The sequence below is a fragment of the Sebastes fasciatus genome, chromosome 8 (genome assembly GCF_043250625.1).
Source record: "Sebastes fasciatus isolate fSebFas1 chromosome 8, fSebFas1.pri, whole genome shotgun sequence".
Lineage (NCBI taxonomy): Eukaryota > Metazoa > Chordata > Actinopteri > Perciformes > Sebastidae > Sebastes > Sebastes fasciatus.
The window spans coordinates 3296086-3320228 of NC_133802.1; the positions used below are offsets into that span (position 1 = coordinate 3296086).

General features: G+C 42.9%; 1 protein-coding gene across 2 annotated transcripts in view; it reads right to left on the reverse strand.

Annotated features, from left to right (window-relative positions):
• agrn (agrin) overlaps window positions 1-24143 on the reverse strand; it is a 349702-nt gene that overhangs the window by 239544 nt on the left and 86015 nt on the right. The window contains exon 3 of one of the 2 annotated variants that reach the window (XM_074642837.1): window positions 24121-24141. The exons of the other annotated variant lie outside the window; for it this stretch is intronic. Coding sequence (XP_074498938.1) covers window positions 24121-24141 — 21 coding nt within the window. The remainder of the gene's footprint in view (window positions 1-24120; window positions 24142-24143) is intronic. 2 annotated transcript variants of the gene reach the window in all.

Sequence of the window (24143 nt, forward strand, 5' to 3'; positions counted from 1 at the left end):
TGCCAAATTCACACGATCTGCACGAGACAGCAGGGGGAAGAATTATTGCCCTGTTGCTACGGTAACACCTCGTATGCAGACAACACCATGCCGTGGTATGAAAAATGGTGATTTGTGAGATTTCATTTTGAAAACCATCCCAGTGTCGAGGGCGAACGGAGGGGAGCGGTGGGAGAGAGGGAAAAGATTGACAGTGAAAGAGGGAGGGAAAGAAAAGAGACTCAGATACAGTGAGAGAATAAAAAAAAACGAGAGGAAGAAGGAGGGGAACGAAGCGAGGCTTCACTCGCAGCAATTTGCAGCAGTGCTTTAGACAATTTGGGTCACTTCTGTCACTGTATTTCTATACGGCGAGCAGGAACACCTCATCTGCCATTCATTTCATTTCCATTCCAACACCTGCAAGCCATTTGCATTCTGTCAGTTTTACCTCTGCCTTTCATTTCTCCGCACGCCACTACATTTCCTAAATGATAACACACTGGCAATTTCTACACTGGCACAGCGCTGGGTAGCCCAGGGCACGACACCGCCTGCATCCAAAAGAAGGGGGGAAATGGTGAGCCCTTTTTCCAATCTTACTCCTTCTTTGTCTCCTCCACCCAGTCCCAGTACCCCTCTCAGGTTTCCACCTACAACACCCCCCCCCCCCCCAACCCCTCCCCAACCCGCCCTGCCTCTTGATCTAATCCAGATCTTTGCCATTTGACCCTTACGAGCCCTTGCAGGGCCCGGTGTCTCCCCTGGGACCTGAGGCCGGATCGCATGTCTCGCCTCTCTCGACAGCAACAAATGAACCAGGCGCTCAATAGCTCGCCTGATTGGCTGCCATGAGATCCATACCATCATTCCTAATAGCGGAGCACCACAGAGCCACAGCGCTTCCTTATACCGGCATTACTGATCACATTCATTAAGTCCTCCATGGCATTCGGCACTCTGTTATATTTCTGAACTCATAACCCAATATTCCCAGAAGATTACTCAGATATTCTGACTAATTGCTATTAAATATCCCACGGTCCAGGCTGAAAACAAAAGGGGAACCGTGCTTTTATCATTTTAGCTCCAACACTAGGGAAATGCCTCCCCCTCACCCCCTCACACTCACAGTCAGCTGAGTCTCTGTCACATTTTAACTTTTAAAACCACACTTTATTAGGCTGGTGTTTTTATAAGTTTGTTGCTTGCAGATCCTTTGGTTTTTGGTTTGATTTGTCTTTTAAAGCAGCAGTAGGCGAGACTGGAGCAGATATGGTTAAAAAAAGTTATTTTTATAAAACGGTCACTATATCCTGACAGTAGTGCATGAGACAGGTAATCTGAAAAAAACATGTGCCTCTATGTCCTCCGGTGCTCCTAACGGCATCTGCAAGAGTTCACAGACCGGAGGAAAACAACCAATCAGAGCCGAGCTGGAGCCTTGCCGTCTCTGAGCAGCTGTCAATCACTCGCAAACTCTGATCAAACGGTCAAACTAGGCAGCGCTGATCAAATATGAATTAATATTCTGTTACTATAATGCCTATTTATCACACAAAATGTTTTCAGAATCATCTTGTAATGTATTGTTTAGCTGTAAAATGAGAAAGTTTGTGACCCCGGCCGCCATGTTGAGATCAGTTAAGGAAATACCAAGCACCGCCCACCAGGCTTGTCACAGAAGTCACACGGTGGTCGGGCACACAATTACAGTATGAATTACAATATGCTGAAAGGTTATTATGTGATTTTTGCCCAATGATGCCAAAAATATTCTGCGCAGCCTCGCTTTAATTCTGTTTTTTTTTAATATTATATCAGTTTTATTGTCAAGTATCTGCTCCCATTTTATAAATTGTACATGTTTTCATGATGTTTACTATTATGTATTTAATTATTAACTGTGACGCACTTTGTAACTGCAGTTTTGAAAAGTGCTATATAAATAAAGTTTATTATTATTATTATTTTTACTATTATTATTAATGTTTTTTTTATTATTATTATTAGTATGATTATTATCATTATTATTATTATTATTATTATTATTATTATTACTGGTACATTATGTCAGAGCCCGCTACGCAGATCAAGGAAAGTTTCATCAAGTTAAATTTAACATATTTCTATATCCAGTTAGAATGAAACGTAGGCCCAATTGTGCCACAACTAATGAATGTGAAATGAAATAAATAAATGTGTAGTAGCTCTGCTTGTCTGGACCGATCCCTCATGAGAAATACAACACAGCGAGAAAAACTCTCTGAAGACCTCAAAAAGAGAATTTTTAGGCTCACAGGCTGCAGAACTTTAAATGCTATGAATTGAGATTTCACAATTCATCCATATTCATGAGATTTTTTGAACAGCACTATGCAATTATTACATACCGGTATAGCCTCAAAATGTCAGAGAGATGAAACTGTTTTTCTGAATTTTGAGGATTAAGAGAACCAGTACGCAGCACTTCATGTTTACCGATCAGGCCGGTCTGTGAAGCTTTGTACCAAAGGGTACCAAAGGGATAAGAGAGAAAATAAGGATCTAACACCGGCTGGTCTTGCTTTCTTAAGATGGAGCACTTGCCCACTGCTGTTTGCCAGACAGGATTTCACTCCAGTGGTAATCCTTGAATTTCTGTTTCTGCCTTTTATCTTTCCATTTTGAAGATCCATTCGTTCGTTTCTCTAGTGCCAACAGTGATGTTCCTTTTCCTTAGATGTTCCCACTCTTTCCTTTGTCTGTTCAGCCTTGGTGACTATTACTGCTAATGTTAACCACACAATACTTCTATTATTAGTACAAAAACCAAAAGCATCAATCAAACTCTCGTGCATTTGATTCTTCCCATGAAAGATTTACCAAGTATTACTAGTATACCAATTCCAGTATTTAAAATAGCAGATAAAAATAAGCCTTTAGGTAGAGCTGTCAAAGCTAATACGATAATAACGCGCCAACGCAAATTCATTTTAACGCGACTAATTTCTTTAAAGCATTAACGCAACTAGCGATTTTTAAATTGTAGTGGGCTCATCCATCGGTACCAATCATGTCATACTAGCTTGGTAGGAAGGAGGCTAAATAACGCTCCAAAGTTACGCTAAATTTTGGCGAGGAAAAACTGGCATGGCCATTTTCAAAGGGGTCCCTTGACCTCTGACCTCAAGATATGTGAATGTAAATAGGTTCTATGGGTACCCACGAGTCTCCCTTTTACAGACATGCCCACTTTATGATAATCACATGTTGTTGCCTGTTGGGCTGCAGTTTGCCATGTTATGATTTGAGCATATTTTTCATGCTAAATGCAGTACCTGTGAGGGTTACTGGACAATATTTGTCATTGATTTGTCATTGATTTGTGTTCTTAATTGGTAATATACAATAATAAAATATATTCATAGATTTGTGTAATCAAGCATATTTGCCCATTCCCATGTTGAGAAGAGTATTAAATACTTGACAAATCTCCCTTCAAGGTATATTTTGAACAGATAAGACTTAGATGAGTTGGATGAGAGGATCGATATATTCTCATGTCTCTATATTTACATGTCAAGCCGTAGTTTTGTGGTCATGAGGTTGCCAGGCAAACAGTAGAGACTTCAGAAAGTCACTCTACCCGAGCAAGATTTAGTCCTGCGCATAGCCCCTCATAAAAACCACTTCTTGTTGTGGTTACGCTTTGTTTTGTGAACAGATACAGAACCACATACGACGTGTTAATTAGTCAAGTTTAGAGGTGCTGGTAGGTGGATTCTGTTTCCCTTTTACTGTTCTAGTACCTGCCTTTTACAGTACTATTCTTGTAAAAATGAAACCAGCAAGTATGCATAGTTGTTTGATTTATGATTTGACAAAGTAATCCGAACTCAAGGTCCACCTACTTTTGTTGAGCTTTCAACATCAGCATCTCACAGTTTTCATCAGCTGATGATCTCATCTCCCGGTACTCAGAATGTGAGATGCTGTAGAAAGCTTTTGAAGAAGTCAGTAAGTGGACCTTGAGCTAGGATTATTTTGTCAAATTACTATTTCAAAGTTGAAGAATGTACTTTCACGCTGGACTTAAATGATTATCCAAATTGTTTATCGATCATTTTTTGTTTTTTTTGACAAACAGCTAATCAAACCACGAATCATTTTTCCTTTACAGACGTTTCCAAACATGAAAGTGCACTTTCATTTGGGCCGATAGTGCCTCGACAGTCTTCTGCTGATTCCGGCTGATTAGACAGGTGTATGTTTTTGTTAAGAATCATGCCTGGAGCAACGTTGAGATGTTTTAAACATGTGTGCACACACTCTTGGAACTCGGTGTGGGTGTGCTGTAGGGCTGCAGATTCCTGTGATGAAGAATCTAGGGCAAAACCCCTTAAGTGAAGAGATGGGGAGAGGGGAGAGGGAGATCATCAGAGCCATTACTGCGTGATAAATGATTTGCGAGATGGTGAGGTGCCCTGAGGGAGACGGTGGGCCAGAGATGGTGTGTGTGTGTGTGTGTGTGTGTGTGTGTGTGTGTGTGTGTGTGTGTCTGTGTGAGTGGGGGGGAGGTTAAACCTGTGGCTAACTTCTATCGAGACCCCACGGCACCCGTGTCCTGCTAATGCAATCTGCTTCATTACAAGGGGAAAAGGAGAGGTGAAGACACAGCCACACACCTCCAACTGAACTGTAACTGCATGAATTTCTGTCTTTCTCTCGAACACACACACACACACACAAGTTGAACTCAACTCTGCACACTTTCTATCGCAGACGGGCACACACAATCAAACTTCTTCACACACTCGCTCTCACACACACTCTGTGGGCAATCACGTCTCGGGGGAGAAGGAGCTGGGCCGAGCTCAGAGGAGGAGGAGGAGGAGGAAGAGGAGGAGGAGGCAAATTAGTGCAGAGTTGAAAGAGCAGAGTGGAAGAGGGGGAGAGATTGAGGAGGGAAGGGTTAGAGCAGGACAGGTTGGTGGAATAGAGTGACTGCTTCAACAGGCGGGGGGAGAAGAAGTGTGTGTTTTGAAGGAGGGGGGAGAGGGTTTGGGGGGATTGAGAAGAGAAAGAGACAGAGAGAGAGAGAGAGAGAGAGAGAGAGAGAGAGAGAGAGAGAGAGAGAGAGAGAGAGAGAGAGAGATACTAAAAAGATTCAGGTGAAGTAAAAAAAAAAAGAGGGGTTAGATGTTAAGAGCTTGAAAGGGGTGAATGAACAGAGAGAGAAGAAGAAGAAAACACGGGGGAGCCGGAATGACAGAGAGGAGTTGAAAGGGTGAGCGTAAGGGAGAGACAGCGAGAGGGTAATGGCTGGTTGGAGAGGTGCGAGCAGCTCCTGCCAAGATAGAGGAAGAACCAGAGAGGGAAAAGAGGGAGAGAAATTGAGCAGCGTAACCCTCAAGACCCCGCTGTCTGCAGAGGAGAGCGCTGTGTGTGTGTGTGGAGGTCGACGTGTATGTGTGCATGTGTGTGTCTACATCGCCGTGCGGTGCACGCTGCGGCTGGCAGGTCTGCGAGCTGGTGTCAGGCTCCTCGGCTTCTCTGTGGTGGAGATTTGGAGGGAGGGATTTCTTGCTGCGATAGCCCCCAGGGGAGCTGTTCTTGCTGGGGTAAGACAGCCTGCCGGCTCCCTCCAAACCTCTGGATGAGGCCCAGGAAGTGAGACGCAGCTGGATGAGCTCTGGCTCAGAGTCGGAGTGCCAATATACATACAGTACATCCTCCTGAGGTGATATACGCTAGCATACAAGTGGAAGTGTGAAGAGACTGAACGCATGCGTCGGGTGCAAAGTAGTTTCAAGATCTTTATTTGTGCTTTACATCACTCGGGGCTCTGGATCATTTTGGATGGGTATTTTTCACAGATGAACTGTTAATGAAAGTGTTCATTAGCTCGACTCAGGGCTGTCAAAGTTAACGAGATAATAACGCATTAATGCAAATTCGTTTTAATGCCACTAATTTCTTTAACAGATTAATGCAACTTGCAATTTCTGAGGTTGTAGCGGGCTCAGTTTTAACGCTTAAAGATAGATTAAATTTACTGGTGTCATATAAAAACCTATAGGAAACCATTGGTACCAACCATGTCATACTAGCTTGTTGTGAAATAAGCTAAATAACGCTCCGAACTTACGCTGAATTTTGGTGAGGAAAAACTGTCATGGCCATTTTCAAAGGGTTCCCTTGACCTCTGACCTCAAGATATGTGAATGTAAATGGGTACCCACGAGTCTCCCCTTTACAGACATGACCGCTTTATGATAATCACGTGCAATTTGGGGCAAGTCATAGTCAAGTCAGCACAATGACACACTGACAGCTGTTGTTGCCTGTTGGGCTGCAGTTTGCCATGTTATGATTTGAGCATATTGTTTTATGCTAAAGGCAGTACCTGTGAGGGCTTCTGGACAATATCTGTCATTGTTTTGTGTTGTTAATTGATTTACAATGATACGTATATACAAACATTTGCATAAAGAGTATTTAATACTTGACTAATCTCCCTTTAAGGCACATTTTGAACAGATGAAAAAATGTGTGATTAATTTGAGATGAATCGCGATTAAGTATGGACAATCATGCGATTAAACGCCATTAAATATTTTAATCCATTGACAGCCCTATAGCTGTATTCCTCCCTGTTTGTTTGCACTAATGGAAGACACAAAGCCAAGTCCAGTTATCCAACCTAATACATAGTCACCTTGTGTTGTGCTGACCTTTTTCCAGCATTACTTCCCCTTTTCTTCCACAACTGTGTGCTGGAGTATTAACAATGATCCAAGGTTTAGGTGCCAAGAAAGCACACGGAACCATGACCACAAATTGCTCATCTGCAGTAGATGCTATAGCTCAGGTGAATGTGCCCACACTGATTCAGATTTTACAGGAAGTACAAGCAGACTGGGATTGTCTACTAGCTGTATGATCATATATGCTTTTGAGTTAATCATTAGTTCAACAAAGGTACTACGGGTGTAAGAAATGATAGATGCACATGAGTATCACTATATTGTGTATTGATTCTCCAAAACACTGTATACATTTTTAATTAACCACTATTCGATCTTTTGGAGGTTGCAGCGGGCTCAGATTTAAAGCTAGAGTGAAGATACTGGCATCAAAAGAAACTAAAAAACCTAAGGAATCCATTGCTACCAACCATGTCATACTAGCTATATATATATATTGCAATATATTGCGATATATTGAATCGTTACCCCTGTATCATGATACGTATCGTATCGCCACATTCTTGCCAATACACAGCCCTAGAAGGCACTAGTTTGAAAATCACATAAAACACTATGTGTCATGTCTTACTGTATATATGTGTTATAGTACTATGTGTGTATGGAATATACTGAGCTGTGCAACTCCAATATCACACAACCTGAAAAGTCCGGATGTCTGACCTTGACTCAAAGCAGGATTTGGCTTCAAGGCCCAAACAGCTGATGATGCAAGACATAACTTAGAGTAAGCTTGATCATCCCTTTAGCAGAGTTTATCTTTGCTCAGTCCCATATCCCCGCGTCAATAATGTTGACTCATCGACCACCCCGTCCTCTGTTGTCGATAAAGAACACTGTAGCCTTTTAGCTTCTGCTTTGGCTCCGTAAAGAAGAAAACAAAGCGAATGACCCCCAAGGACTGATCCGATGCTGATGATAAAGCTCAATTCACAGGGCTCAACGTTGTGTGTTTTCTTGTGGCGGTTTTCCTTCTAAAACCCACAAAAATGGCATTGGCATTTACCCGGAAGGATAAGATTTGAAGGGGGGGATTAACAAGGCGATGATTTGTAGGTGGAAGGACCGAGACTGCTGGCTGAGGTAAAGAAAGAGAAATGACTTGGGCGCTCCTGCCCTTTAAAATGGTTCTTTTTCTCTGGCGATTTCTAGCTTTGCTCTTTCCTAACATTGCTCTCCATCTTATCGATCGGCGAATCAGCTGCCTAATAGACAGGTAGTGCTCAACGCCGAGCGGGGAAAAGCCTTGAGGTGAAAGAGTCACGGAAACGGTCCAGAATATTGAAATGGACAATTAAAGCAGTCCTTCTTGGAGAGGACAGCCAGAGAGTGACACAGGGAGTGAGGGAGGAAGGCGAAAGATTATTGTCTCCCCGAGACTGAGGGGCACACAAAATAATTCACCCGGAAATCAATTTTCATCACGTCTACTACAGACCATCGATGGACCGAGGAAGAAAGGGAACGAGAGAGACAGACCACGAGAGACTCTCATTTCCCCTTTTTATCCCTGTTGTATTTTTCTTCCCTCTTTCACTGCCCAAACCATTTCCACAGCAGAGTGCACTGGCCACAAAAGGACATCTGCAGTCGATCATGATAAACAGTCCGCTTCGCTCCCATTTGTTTCCCTAAAAAACCACGGAGACGCATGAGTAAAAGCTACAGCTGCTGTGTCTCCACGGGATGCTTTCTGCATTAAATCATGACGCAAGGAATTAAAACTTGTGAAGGCAAACATTGGTGTAGACATATTTGGAGTGCAGCTGCTGATTCATTCATGTCTTTAAAGACATGCATTTCATTAGACAAATTGCAAAAGGAGGCTGTAACGGAGAAGATCGTCTTATACCAACACTGGATTTTCCTCAGAGATTATTCTTGTTAGGAGGCAAAAGCCTTGGATGAGGCATTTAGGCCTTCATTTAACTATGGAAATCTCCTCAGAAACCCAAACTAATGAGACTCAAAAACTATTCAAAAATTCTAGCTGTTGGCGACGAGGAGACATCTAATGCCAGAAGTGGAGAACGCTGTTTTTCTTTCTCTCCAAAATAAAAGCTACCCTCCTTTAGTAAAAGAAGTGGAGTGGTTGATTGAAGGGAGAGCGTATAAAGAGCATCAGGTTTGCTACTTGTTTAAACCTAAAGAGCTCCTCTTATTCTAACAAGAGTGCAGCCCACCAGCCCTCATTCTCCATCCAAACCACCAATCTCTCTAGTTTTCCCCTGCCGCGTCCTCATTATCAGCCAAGGAAAACAGAGCTGATGTGCCGGAGTGTGTGTACGTGTGGAGAGGGGAAGTGCTGGATGGGAGGATATGGAGCAGAGGAAGGAGCGGTGATGGGTGTGACTGAAGGAGGAGGGGGGGCTGTCAGCCTTTGTAGGTCAGCGTAAATGTTTAATGCTTTATGCTGATGAGCTGACGCTCTATCTAGTTCTCGGAAAAGATGCACTCTGAGAGCTCAGGCGATCCTTTCACACAAACACCATTCCCAGCGTGCAGGCATAAGCCGCCCGCTCCTGAGCCCCCTGCTTATATTCTCCGCGACCTCTCGGCACGCCAATTAAGCAGGTGTGTGACAAGACGGCCAAAAGTGCCAATTAAGCCAATCTACCTCTGCTACATGTCCCCTTACACCCGCCTCCCCTTCGGTTTCCCAGCAGCAACTCCCACCTTCTTCTCCCCACTGGCCCTTAATGGATTTCCATGCCACTATCTCTCTTCCATTTATTTACCCCAGTTACATCGCCATAGTGAGTCCAAATAATGTAACTTTAATAGGCCCACTTTAACAGCCAGTCCAAAAGCAGGGGTAGACATCTCTGCTTCGAGAACACATAATTATTTAGCCCGGGGTACGCATCATAATTGAAAGGGTGTGATAACAACGTTGCCTTGTTACACGCACTACATTAAGAAACCGGGAGATGGATTAGTGTTACATGACAGGGAGGAAGAAACTCAATTCAGTTTGCAAAGGAGCCCCATAATGGCCTGTTTATCTTATCAATTAGGGAGCCATAATCTTTTTTGAGATGAGAAATGTGTCTTGCCACGGGGCACAATCACCTCGTAAATAAGGTACGTCCTAAATCCCAAAACCAATTTCTTCAATTTGCCATACAATGGATTATAGCTTAATTTTAGTGATAATGGGAGTAGACACTTGAGGAAATTAAATTGGAGGACTTGAAATTTCATGAGTCATTTCCAAATGACCCCTAAGGATGGCAGAGAATCAGGTGGAGGAATTATTCAAACAACGCACAGTTGTCTCAAAGACAAATACTGTTTCATATTGGGAAATAGAGTGAAAGCCAAAGGGCACCGTTTGCCTTTTTTTTTCTTCGTTTTGATCAACAATCATTTCAAACACTGGTGCAGTTCTGGACGCATTACTTTCAACATGTAGTCATTAAGGATACAGTGGAAGCCTGGCCGTTAATGGCTTTTAGATGCTGCCTCCCACACCCTACTTGATGGGGCATGCTTTCCATTAAAGTGAAAGTATTTTGGACGCTTACAGTTCGATCATAAAGCCCCACATGTTGCGTTATCTCCCCGGCTCTGTCGCAAACAAGCCTTTCCTCGCTGCTGCAGCGTGGGGCGACATCGCTGCGTGAAAGCAAACGTGTCAAAATCAAAATTCATCACTGTCAATGGCGGTAATTGGTGCTGAAAAAGAGGAGAAAAGGACGCTCTGTGCTACAGGGGTGATTAGAGGCATCACGCAAGCGAGCATACACAGTCTGTTACTTGGGGGCATCTTCTTTTCTCGCTTAGGTTTTAAAAGTAGCCATATCTTATTGTTTAGATGTCAAAGAAGATCCGTTACATCTCCTGTTAACACGAGCGTTGGACCATGTTTTGGGTGCTGAATGGTGTTTGTGGAGGTTTAGCAGCACGGCAAGGCCTCCAGCCCGACAAGACAAAAATGGGTCTTCAACACTGGGTGTGGCCTGGATTCACACAAAGCCCCCAGTGGGTCAGCGCCTAAGGAAAGAGTCTGTGTTTGGATGGATGAATGGAAGGGTGTATTGAGGACAGCATAGTGGATCCAGGGTCAGTGGTAGCAATGGGGAGCTGAAGGAACGACAGTGAAGTAAAGCAGATGGATATATAGGGGGAGGGGGAAACATTTAGATATCTGGGTTATTGCTATGAAAAAAAAATCTCAGAATCTATTTCAGAATATGCTGGCAGACACGTGACGCCAAAATGAGGCCAAAAGAAGCATGTACAACCTATATCACTGGATCATCAGCCGATCGGTATCGACATATACTGTATATCATAATCAGTAGGGGGGTAACAATACATGTATGTTTTTACAACAATACCATATGTATCACTTTCCATGGTTCCGATACCATTCAAGGACGATATTTGGCTCATCTAGAGCAATACCATATGATATGATTCATGTTGAAATCCATACAGCAACTTGTTTGCCAAACATTCAAATACTGTGACTGTGAAATAAATAGCTGGATAGCTATTAAACTAGCAAGTAAACACAACGATTAATGGCAAATACATACACCTTTTATTTTAGCCACATATTTCAAACTCTCAATATTGGCCTCAAAAATCCTGCATCGGTCGGGGTCTATTTCACATTTCCCCCACTCCACTGATGACAATCAGTATAGACGTACAGTATATCCAATGATTCCGACTGAGTGCCATTTCCATGTGGAAACCCATTTGCACCCCATGTGGGCTGACAGTAACCCTGTGCCCCCGTAACACCTCTAAGCCCCCCTATCCAAATCCACAGCTGACACCATCGCTTTTAACTCCCATTTTTCTTGAGTGCAGGTCCGTGAATGCAACACCACACATCAGGGGGAAGGCCCGCTAATGGAGACCTCGCCCCTATCTCTCCCATGAGGCCGTCTGTCCTGAGGAGGAAATGGGGGTGACGGGTGGGGGGCATTTAGTGAGGGAGGAGGGCGTGTGTTGTGATGGGACGGGACGGGGTAAGAATTCTGGGTCAGGGACTCAGGGCTGGCCTCTTAATCTGGAGATGGACAGGGAGGGGTATGGTGGTGGGGGGGGGGGGGCTACACACACCAGATGGGACAACCCCCTCCACCCCACTACTTAGCAAGGCACGTGCAAACACACACCCTTATCCCTCCACTGCAGCCCTCTGCATATACAGTAGGTGCGATCATGGGTGAAATAGATTATATTACCATAACCTAGATATTCTAACCCCCCATGACCCACTGGGTTATGATGGAGGCGCTGCCCTTGGCAACACGACCCCGGCAGCGCACCGCAACCAACGTTTAAGCAACTGGCTACTCAGTCACTAGGATGACAAGAGCCGATACAACAGCAGCTCAAATGACAAATTAAATATGAATGTGCACGAACCACCGCCCTCCTTTCATTGTTTCCCTCCTCGTTTTCTTCCTTTTAACGATGGCAGTGTATATGATGTGCTCATAATAATTCTGCTTCGAATCCATCTCACCCTCTCATTCCACATTCCTGTCACTTTCACTTCTGTTTTTCTTTCTGAAGAGCAGATGCACCATAAAAAAAACATCATTAAACAAAAATACCTCTGTGACAGCACATTTTGCCTGGTTGTTTTTCATGTAAAAAGTATGTATTTGAATGATAATGTCCTCCGTCTGCTGTGATTCTATTATGTGAGGCCCTGATGAGTGTGACCCCAGAGAGGAGCAGGAGGAGGAGGAGGGGGGAAGATAGAGGGCTGAGCTCAGGTTTGGACTCTCCAGACTCATGGATTGAGGAGGAGGAGGTGATGAGCTGGTGGAGCCACCTCCCTATACTCAGTGTTGGAGCATTTGCTCCCTCTAGTGTACCTACTTGGTGTAGCAGCTTCACAACTGACATGCAGCTTTCTCTCCTTTTTGACACAGAATTAAGAGATCACCTGAAGGTGAAACAAACCTCTGGTGAAATCAGCGCTTCAGATGTTTAATTATTTCAGTCAAAATGAAGGAGGGATTAACTATGTCTCTGTGTTTGATGGTGGTAAAGTATTTGATCCTTTATTGAGCCGTGAAAAGAAACATGGAGGTCAGTGTCAGCTACAGAACGCCAATGAGAGATTCAGGGTTATGTATAAGCAGGGATTGAATCTGACTTGTCAAATCATGCATGATTTAGGACCCAAATTCTTCTTCTTTCTCTTTTTTTTGCCATTCCTGCTTTGTTAAAGAGAGACACTCAGAAAAGACAGGGATGACATGCAGCAAAGAGCCCATAGGCCGGACTCAAACCCAGGCCGCTGCAGTAAGGACTCAGCCTTAAAGGGAGAATTCACCACCTTTTATGTGGATGTCCAATCAGTGCTGATGGTAAATGTAGTCCACTGAAGAAATAAATTCCCCAAAGCGTGCTATATTGACCAAAAAAAGCTGATATCTCCTGCTGCGGAGCCTTGCTGGCTGTGACTATACATGTGCATGTCTGATAGACAAAACAAAATAATCTCACAAAATGTCAATGAAGGAATATTCTTATACCTAAACAGATAAATACAGTACGCACTCTACCCAGTGAGCTACCGGGGCGCTCCTTGTTACCCCAATTCTTATTGCATCTCTGCAAGAAAGAGAGATGATGAACACATGGATAGGGGGGGGGTGAGGAAAAGTGCTCCCTCAGAACATTAAAAGAGAAAAGACAGAAAAAAGCAACAAGAGAGACCCAGACAAGAACAATCGAAATGTGGGAAAGCTGCAAGAGCAGATTGGCAGAGTGCAATAAACAATTGATGGTTTATGTAGTTCTAGTATAGGCACTTGCACAGTTTAGCCCGTGCAAATCAAACAAACGGAATAATGAAAAGCTGACTTGAACTACCAATGAACTGCTCTTGTGACCTACAGCAAAAAAACAGAAACACTGCTAATTCCCTTTGGAATATAAAAACAAAGCCACACAGTGAACAACAAGCGGGCTGCTGCACAACATGAGACACCCGACTCCACTTACACTTATCTATTTATTTTTTTCTGATTACAGTAACACAGATGTTACAGTAACAGGTGAGGTAGCAGCGCATCAAAAGGAGCAGACTCTTACTCTGTGTGCAGCAGGCAGCCATGAGATGGCAGCAGATGCAAAGAGTAGCCTCATTCTGTCCATTCACACTGTCAGTGCCAGCAATAAGAAGAACTACCAGTAAAACCCTCCACAGGTGTGTGTGTGTGTGTGTGTGTGTGTGTGTGTGTGTGTGTGTGTGTGTGTGTGTGTGTGTGTGTGTGTGTGTGTGTGAGTGTGTTTAATCACTCCAGAGACATCCATCCTATTCCCTACATCAGCATGAATGATGAAGGAATACATAAACCTATGACGTTCATTAACTGAGTGCAGCTGGCAACATACTGGATGTAAACTACATCCATGACATTTTCAGGAAACTGTCAATATTGCAATATATATTCCCTCATATATTTTTGGGGTGATCGCTATTATAGATTTACACCATGCATCAAGTTGAAGGCTGTCAAAGTTAACAAGATCATAGGGTTTGTTTTAAAGCTAGAGAGAAGATACTGGTATCATATGAAACAAGAAAACCTAATGAATCCATTGGGACCAACCATGACGCTCCAAACTCTAAATTTTGGCGAGGAAAAACTGGCTTGGCCATTTTCAAAGGGGTCCCTTGACCTCTGAACTCTGTTGCCACAGTTTGGGGCAAGTCATAGCCAAGTCAGCACACTGACACACTGACAGCTGTTGTTGCCTGTTGGGCTGCAGTTTGTCATGTTATGATTTGAGCATATTTGCAATGCTAAATGCAGAACCTGTGAGGGTTTCTGGACAATATCTGTCATTGTTTTTTGTTCTTAATTGATTTCTAATAATAAATATATACATACATTTGCATAAAGCAGCATATTTGCCCACTCCCATGTTGATAAGAGTATTAAATATTTGACAAATCTCCCTTAAAGGTACATTTTGAACAGATGAAAAAGTTTGCGAATAATTTGCGATTAATTGTGATTAACTATGGACAACCATACGATTAATCGCGATTAAATATTTGAATCGATTGACAGCCCTAATCAAGATACATTCAGTGCACAGTAAATAACTTCTATTGTAGAAATAAAAAAATATAGGTGAGTCTAGTGTCCACTACATCTCTGATCTGATTGCAGTGAGCTGTTTCTGAAACCAGCTTTTTATTGTTAACTTGCAGTGGAATTCATATTAATATCACGGCTGCTCGGAGACTTAATGAAAGAAGCTCTGGACCAGGCATGCACTGATTCCACAGTGGAGTCAAGCTGATAACCAAAGTAAAAACTCACTATGAATTAAGAGGTACTTTCAGGGTAAAAGAGGAACTGCAATGCACCAAAACATCTCACACATATGACTGTGAAACTGAAGTGGACCCATAAAGTACACGCACACTTTCCCATGTGCCTTTGAGCCACTTGGAGCGTCTACCTACCTCTTGTAGGTGTGGCGCTCTGCAGTGCTGTTTACAGCGTTTACGGCAAGCCGAGGCACAATCCAGGCAGAGGCAATAACACACAATGACGGAATATATCCCAGACTAATGAGCTTTGCCATGACACAAAGTACGAAGTATAGCCGTGGAGATAAGAGTTTGCATACAGGTCAGCAATCAGTGTAGAGAGAGAGGACAGTTGTTGTTAGCAGCAGAGACTGAGGTGGAGCAGAGAGGATAGTGTTCAGGCCTGCAGGGGGAAAGAGGGGCTAGGATCACTGCATGGACCCTTGGTCATGTTCCAACCAAGTCAATGAAGTTACAGCACTCTCTCTCTCTGTGAGCGTGTGAGAGAGAGACTCCTTCCCAATAAGGAAGAGAGCAACACAACCCTGACATAACAGCCAAGCAGACAGACTCCTGGAGCTGCCAAAAAGAATAATGAGTGCAACTCAATAAACATGCCTCTGGGCAACAATAATCTTAGTCAGAGCAAAGCACAGCTGTTAATCGGGAGACGTACTCTCGCAAGACTTTATTTCAAGAGGCACTTGAAGTCCAACTAACTCTCATTAGTATAGAAACAACATGTATATTTTGAAAACTTGAATTGGTTGATAATTCTTAGCACAGGGGCCAGCTAACTTTATTATCAAAAGAGCCTATGTTGGCCTTTTTTTTGGATTTTTGAAATCCATAGCCTATTAGCTAGGGAAACTCAAGACACATTTTAGTTGACTGAAATCTTATATAACTTTTTTTTTAATTTGGTGTATAGACTACACATTTTTTGCAAATGGAGAATGTGACTCCGGAGCTGCAGGTTATTGTCTTGGCAACACAAAAGTGGTACCAATCAGCTGTGGCAGCCATTACATGTGCTAAAGATATTAAAAAATCCAGCTGAAATGCAATTATAAAAGCTCAGTGGATACGGCAATTTCATTTTATTTTTCTCCAATGTTTTATAAATAATAGTTTTCAATGATTTAAGAGTGTATACATTTTGAAATTGCAGTCATAGAAATGAAAAATTCCTTCTAAAAGCTATATTTTTTGGTTTTGTTTTGCTGCCACAGATATGAAATATAATTCTGGTCCGTTAAGATTACTTTATATCTTTCATGGTCTTGCCAGAGTCTAACTTTCTTTTTCAACGGAAAAAGAACAAGTTGTATACGGCTGTTTACGGCTGTCAAAGTTAACGGGATAATAATAACGCGTTAACGCAAATTTGTTTTAACGTCACTAATGTCTTTAACGTGTTAACACAACTTGTGATTTTGAGGTTGTAGCGGGCTCAGTTTTAAAGTTAGAGTGAAGATACTGGTATCATATGAAACTGATACCTGTGAGGGTTTCTGAACAAAATGTGTCATTGTTTTGTGTTGTTAATTGATTTCCAATAATATATATATACATACATTTGTATAAAAAGCAGATTTGTCCACTCCCATATTGATGAGAGTATTAAATACTTAACAAATCTCCCTTTTATGGTACATTTTGAACAGATAAAAGAAATTGTGTATAATTTGCGATTATTCCCGATTAATCATGGACAATCATGCGATTACAAATGTTAATCAATTGACAGCCCTAATTACGTCACACTTTTCATTTATGTTAAAATATTTGCTGCCTCCTAACATTATTGGCAACATTTGAGAATCCCTGGCAAATTGTCACAGCTCTGTTTCTAGCTGTTAAACTGCTGTGAGGATGGGAGTCGTAAGCCCTGCCTTTCTTCACGACCGGCACTAAACATATGCTGCGGAGAGCATTCGCTCTCTATACACAGCTCGCTTCCTTATACACACACGCACATTTGGAAATAAACACTCTTGTGCGCACTCGAATACGCCTATGGAAATAAACAGTCACACGCTCTTTTTTTGGAAATAAACACTCGCACATACCGGCGTGCAAGAACTGACACGTAAACCTCCAAGGCCCGGACACCTTGACATGGATACAGCACATGTAGAAGATGAAGTTGATATTTACTGACGAGGATAAACACAAAAGGAAAGGCAAAGGAGATAAAAACGTTGCCCAACAGTTACAGACTTCATGTCTACTCCATGCATCCTGACCATGCATGAGCTTTAAGCATGTTCTATTTAAGAATTACATTTCATTTGCAGGGGTTTCAAATTGTATTCATTGCAGTAAAGATTTTGTTGTCAACTTGTGTTGCCACCCACACTATCCTCATTACAATATCCATATCTGTTTGTTGTCTGGTTTCAATTTTCAGACAACATACCTCAAGAATGCAAGGCGTTAAGCAGCCAAATCACAAATCTTGGATTTCTTGGGTTTCTTGGGTGTAATACACCGCCAGGGAAACCCGAATTCTCAAAACAATATCTGTATTTCCAATAATGAAAGAACTTTGACAAGACGGATACACTAGACTGGAAGTCCACTGATTGATCACCTATCATAAGCGAGCCTCCGCAAGTTTATTTTCATGACGAGCAAACTGAAAACATCGGCTGCCTGGAAGGTAGGACATTTTTGTAAAACTTAAAGCACGCTGGGGAAAATCATCTACAGCAATGTCAAGTATAAGCAATTCATGTTTAGGGGGCTCAACACCAGCATGGTCCTTGAAACTGCGGTCTATTTTGTGAGCATGTCAGCTCATTAGCCTCTTATCTGAGGAAGGGCTGATGCAGAGGGTCAGGACGGCCCCGACTACAGGGAGGTTTTCTTTTTTTTTGTTGTTGGACTGATAAATGAGGATGTCTCCGATCCAAGGCTGGGCTCCCTGGAAGGGGGCCGGGGGCCTCGCTCTGACCTCAAGGAAAAGAGGCCGAGAGGAAGCCAAACAGGAGAAGGAGTGAAAGGGACATGAAAAGGGAGGTGCCGGTGATAAATAGTCGGTGATAACATATGGGGCTGCTGCTGCTTGCCTGGAGTAAAATGGAGAGTCTCAACTTCACTCAAAGAAACATTAGTCTAAAAAACGTCTTGATGAACATGAGAATAAACCCAGCCTAGCCTTGATTAACTGTGCATTCAACATATTGCAGATCAACAAGACAAAGTATCTTTTAAAGTGTAACTTCACCCCAGGTCTGAGCCGAAGTCAACCCACTGCATCATTTTGAAAAATGCTAAAAAATAAAGTGGGTAAAGGGCTGAGAGATGAAACTACTCCCATATGATGAAAGACTCAACGCAGCGTCAACAATATGACACCTACAGTAGCTTAGAAAAAAGTGATCTGATGAATTAACTGTTTATCAGACAACAAATGACACAAGAATTCTCACTCCCCACCACTGGGAGACTACTTCTCGCCAGTCGGAGAGCGGACGCCAGCTCCGGAGACGCACCGATGGGTTGTAGTAATGGTATGTGTCCACAGGGGTGTTTTTTATTGCGAGGGATCGCCTCGCTTTCCAACATTGGACGCTTGATGGGCTTCTACTGCTAGACACAAGGCACCTGATTGGACGAATGCTTTCCCTCGTGGACTGCTGTTCCCCGTTTTCAAACCAGAACCAACATGGTGGCTCGTTTGGAATCTTTCTTCTCTTATATCACGAAAAATAGTACCCTGAAATGTGTTTTGAAAACATTTTATGTGAGAAATAAGCCATGCAGTAGCTGAATCTGTCTTTATTTTGGATCGACAACGGTTAGTTTAAAAGTTTCTAGAGGCGGCGAGTCGCGCCGGACGCCTGTGATTTGCATAAAGTAGCGTAGACCTCAACTTTATGCAAATGAGGAGCGTCCAACGTGACGCCCCCGTCTCTCGAATCGCGCCGCCACGCTACTAGAATACATCGCAAGGCTGCTTACATAGACAATGAATTGGAAGCGTGGAAAGAATGGAGGCTGTGGACATGTACCATTAAGTCGAGCCAGCACAAACCATAGCGCCTCCGTCTCCGGTCTCCTCTCAGCGAATAGTCTTCTAGCGGCGTGGAGGAGGGACCCGGCGCTGTTCCTCTCATTTTCTGTAACCAGTGTAGCATGACAGCATGGTGGAATTAGCTCGCTAACTTAGCCAGCCGCTAAATGAGGCAAATTTAACAACTTGTGCTTCGTCCCAGCGTAGGAGAGCACATCGCTATCGCCAAATAATCAGCCATTAACACTGATTCCCCAGATTTGGTAATGTGCTGATGGCTTCATTTCCAGTCCACAGAGGGGAGAGAACTGGCTCGTGCTGTGATTGCAATGCTACACAGTGGTTACAGAACATGTGAAAATGATAGACGTTGTGGGGAGAGGCGAGGAGGGGGGGTCTGATTAGAGTGCGTTAACATAAATTTCATGATGTAGGTTAGTCCCAAACGGTCGACTCTATCTCAGAATTGGTCTTGCAAGATTAGGGCTGATTTAAAACAGTAGATGGCCTGTTGAGACACGTTCAACCATGAATGCAGATTTTTCTAAATTTAGTAAAAATATTAACCCCAGCATAGATGTGTTTCATCACAGTTCAGTCTCATCATTTAGTTCATAGCTTAAAGAACACGTTTTTAAGTGTGCAGTTAAACTTGAAGAAATAGAAAATGAACGAGTCATTGAGTCTGATGATCATTAAATGAGCAGCCTGGGTTTTGCAGATATTCCAAACGACACAAAGAACACATATCAAACACTGTCTCGACATCAAGGTCACAGCTGAGAGTCTCCATGTGAGACTATTCACACTATTCAGAGATCTACTCTATTCCTCAAGTGAGTCTCTCTAACTCTCTCTGTCACATTTGTCATTTTGCTTTCAACCCCTGCAAGTCGATCTCTTTGAATTAAACAGCAGCCTTAAAGAGCGGCAAAGAGCTCCGAAACCTCCAGGGCTCAGTTGAAAGAGGGCAAAAAGAAGAAAGCCCTCCACCGACACGTCAGTTCCTTTTGGCTGTCAGCTGTCAGTCAGGAAACAGTCCGGTGGGCAATACTAGGATAAGATGTGTAGAGGTGGAGGATTTATGTAGTGGCTACTTTTCCACCAGCGAGCAGGATAATACTGAGCATACAGCTTATCATTTAATATGAAGGACACCTACCCTCTTGGGAACAGGAGGCTAAAGAGCCAGAAGCTACAGGCTGGAACCCTCCCCGTCCTGATTACTGCACAGACTGACCTCCCAAATCAGACAGCAGATAATTGCATCCCCCTCGCATTTGAAAGTCACATTAAAGGGCTGATAATGGAGTTCTGGCTCGGAAAAGAAGGGGATCACTGGAGCGGACAAATGGAACAACGGATCCGTCTTTGGCTCGGCAAGGAAATTGGTATCTGCTCGATTCACAGCTGAGCCTACAAAAGATGTCCTCTCCACTGGCGTGCATTGTTAATGGCGCATTGCTTTTGAAAAGGGCCAATACTACCTGTTCCTCGTTGAATGGGGGGGTGCTTGAGGAAAATGGCGGTGTGCGGATAATAGGAGTCCATCGGTGATAAGACCCATGCAGCTCATAGCAGAATGTGCCATTCATGTGCTGTCACGCACTGCGACGGAGCACTGCGGAGAATGTCCTGTCTGACAATGCAGATGTGACAACAGTCCAGCAAATGGACAACAAATATGAAAATACCTCGCCCCACTAACTCCATGTTGTCAAATCACAATGAAGCAAAACATATAACATACAAAGGGCAAAGGGATGCATGAGAGATCATAAAAGGTTCACAGCACAAAGACAGAAGCAAAGCGATCCTGTTGTGTCCAAACTAGAGACTAAAGGCCCTGACACACTAACGCCCGGGACACACAGGGAACGTCAGGAGCGCGTGGTGGCTGCATGGCGTGGTGGCTGCGTGATTCACGCGTCGGGTGTTCACACCAGCTGCGTTTCAGCTGCGTTTCAGCTGCATGTCTGCTCCTGCTGTCAGCCCTTTCTTTCTACATAGAGTTTACCTTTTAATGGCCATTTCATTTCATTATAAATATCATTTATATTTATTTTAGACTGAGAAAGGTTAAGAAACGTGTGGTAATTTGTTAATAACAGTAATAATCCACAATTAAAACTCCGTACTATATTCATTCATGGAGCTCTCCAAGTCACTGCATGTTCCACAGCACTGACTGCTCATATTACAGAATAAAAGCCTTGTGTTAACAAATGAAGGAATACTGTCCATATAAAAAACGCTTGAGGGTTTTTATTTTGAAATTAAAGCAGGAAGTGTTGATTTAAAAATAACTTTACTTTTTTTCATCTCCGTAACATATTCTACAGATAGACTTCGAAACTGTAGTAATCTTGCTGGTATGATGTCAATATATAGTCAATAGATCACATTCACTGTCCGTGACATATTCTACAGATGTCTAGACATCGAAATTGTAGTAATGTTGCTGATATGATGTTAATATACAGTCACTAGATCACTTTCACTGTCTGTTGTTGCTGTGAACCGCACGCGGCACGCGTCAAAACTAGGCGCAGAACGTACGTGGTAGTTGCCCGTCGGCTGTAGTCTTTTGCGGTGTGTTCGAGTGCAACTTTTTGGCGAAGACAAAGGCAATATGAGGCGACTCAACTCAAAACAAACACCGGACTTTCACCCAGGAGACCAGTGTTTGTGGCCAGTGTGAAACTAAAAGTAACGTTGACTTAGTTTGTCACGTCAGTCGTTAGTCACATGACTCGTTTGTATCATCAGTCCCGTGAGTCGCTAGTCAGTGAAGTTAATGTCAACCAAGACCGTTTCGTAATCCTGTAACTTTCTGTGAAAAATCAAGTTTATTTTGAAAGGACACTATGCATGTAAAGAGCGTATATTGACACGCAGTCCCTGACACATCCAAAAGTAACGGAAGAGGGTTACCCCGTGTGCCGGTGCCGAGGGGCACTGACCAAGCGGCGGTACGTGACGAGTTTGGAGTGGGACCTAGTTGGATATTACAGGACAAGACTGTAATTGGACTGAACCAGCATCAATACTAAAAGTGAGGAGGGCAGAACGGCAATGACAAAAGCCACAAAAAGAGAATTTGTCCCTTGTTAAATCCCTGTAGTCTGTACCCCACTTGGGCAAAGGGAAAGAAAGTTCAGCAGTAATGCCTCCGTCTCGGCTCGGGGTCGAAGGCTTTTCCGATCCGTGTTGATTTCTCCTCCTGCAGGTGCTTGTTTGTCAGTTGGCCTGTATAGCCTGTAGCGGTTAATGAGATCCCCGAGGAAACCAACGCCGAGCAGGTCACAGACTGTTGCGAGCACCAGAGCCCTTATAACCCCGCCATGCATGACCTTTGACCTCACCCCTACCCTTATCCTTAGCCACATAATCTTGTGAAAGTCTAAAGCCTTACTTGATGGTTGATACCACACACAGTCATGCACAGGCGTGTGAATTTTCAACACACACTTGTTAAGGACGACTAGAGTGATACACAGGGGTTGTGGCATTTTCGATTTCCCAACTCTGAAGTTGTGCAACGCTGCAGTGATATAGTGGGTTAACTGGTACTATTAAAGAAACCAACACATACTTTTCATCATATAAAAGGCAAAGTAGAAAGCTTATATGCAATACATTATTTTGCATATAAGCCATTTTTGCATTTTAACTTATATATGTTTCTGCAAAATCATTTTTCATGTTGCCCAGTAGAATCACTTAAACGTAGAAATAATTTAGCAGTTATTTTATAAAAAGCACTTAAGGTCTGCAGCACGGACATTATATCACAACTTACTGTTGCCAGAAGCACGGTGACACAGTGAGTAATTATAGATCTGTCTTTTTGACCACAGGTACTTCCAGCTCCACGAGACAATACTTTTCTATTTGAGGACCAGTGTATAGGATTTAGTGGGATCTAGCGGTGAGGTTGCAGATTGCAACCAACTGAGTACCCCTCCGCTCACCCCTCCCTTTCCAAGCGTGTCGAAGAACTACGTTGTCCTTCAGGTAATGTAAAAATGTGAAAGAGCCAGTGTTTGGTTCATCCGTTCTGGGCTACTGTAGAAACATGGCGGAGCAACACGGTGGACATAGTATACATATACAGACTATAGTATATATATCCCTATATAATAGAATCCTACATGCTGTTACTTTAACAATTGATCATGACTATGTGTACTCTGAAAAGTAAAATCTAATCCACATAGAATCCTCACCCAACTCTGGTGGAAACCAAAACAGAGCTAAAAGAACTGTAAATATTGGACTTACTGTATGTTTCTCATGTTATAGTGTAAGTAGGGAACTGGCTGCTAACATGTTAGTAAAAACAGCTTTTTAAGGCAATGGGCTTCTTTCACAGCAGACATTTGAACTCATCACAGTAGGGAAGACACAATTAACGATGGCTCCGTCCTATTCAAGTGCCCCGGTAAGTCATGACGGTGAGCCTGCATGCAACACACCAGAACCCTGACACTGCATGCAGCTAGGTGGAATTCAGCCATCACTGTGCTTTTCCTTAAAGGTCCTATATTATAAAAAAGTGAGAGTTTTTTTATTATAAAGCAGGCTTAAATACTGTGAAAGTATTGAAACGCTCAATCCACAGGGAAATACACACGGCCCGTATTCAGAAACTCTGCATTTGAAACAAGCTGTCAGGATTTCGGTCCATTTGTGATGTCACAAATGTACAATATTTAGACCCTTTACACAGATTTAAATGTAAACACTCTAAATGTGTTGCAGTGTATGTGAATGATATCAGCTGACAGGAAGTACACATGGACCCAATCTGTTGCCTAGCAACGCAATTCTGTTGATCTTCAAGCTACTTGTATTGATTATCATTTTAATTTTGCCTGCATTAATGGAGAAAGAGCTTCCGATATTATCTGATCTTACAAGATAAACCATTAAACCAATGCAGCAGGATACAAAATCCCATTAAAGTTGACTCCTTTTTTTCAAAGTTGATCAGGACACATGAAGATTAACCACCTGTTAGCAAACTGATGCAGCACTGGAAGACAGTTAGGTGTGCTTACCTGCGATTATATATTTGTGAGCT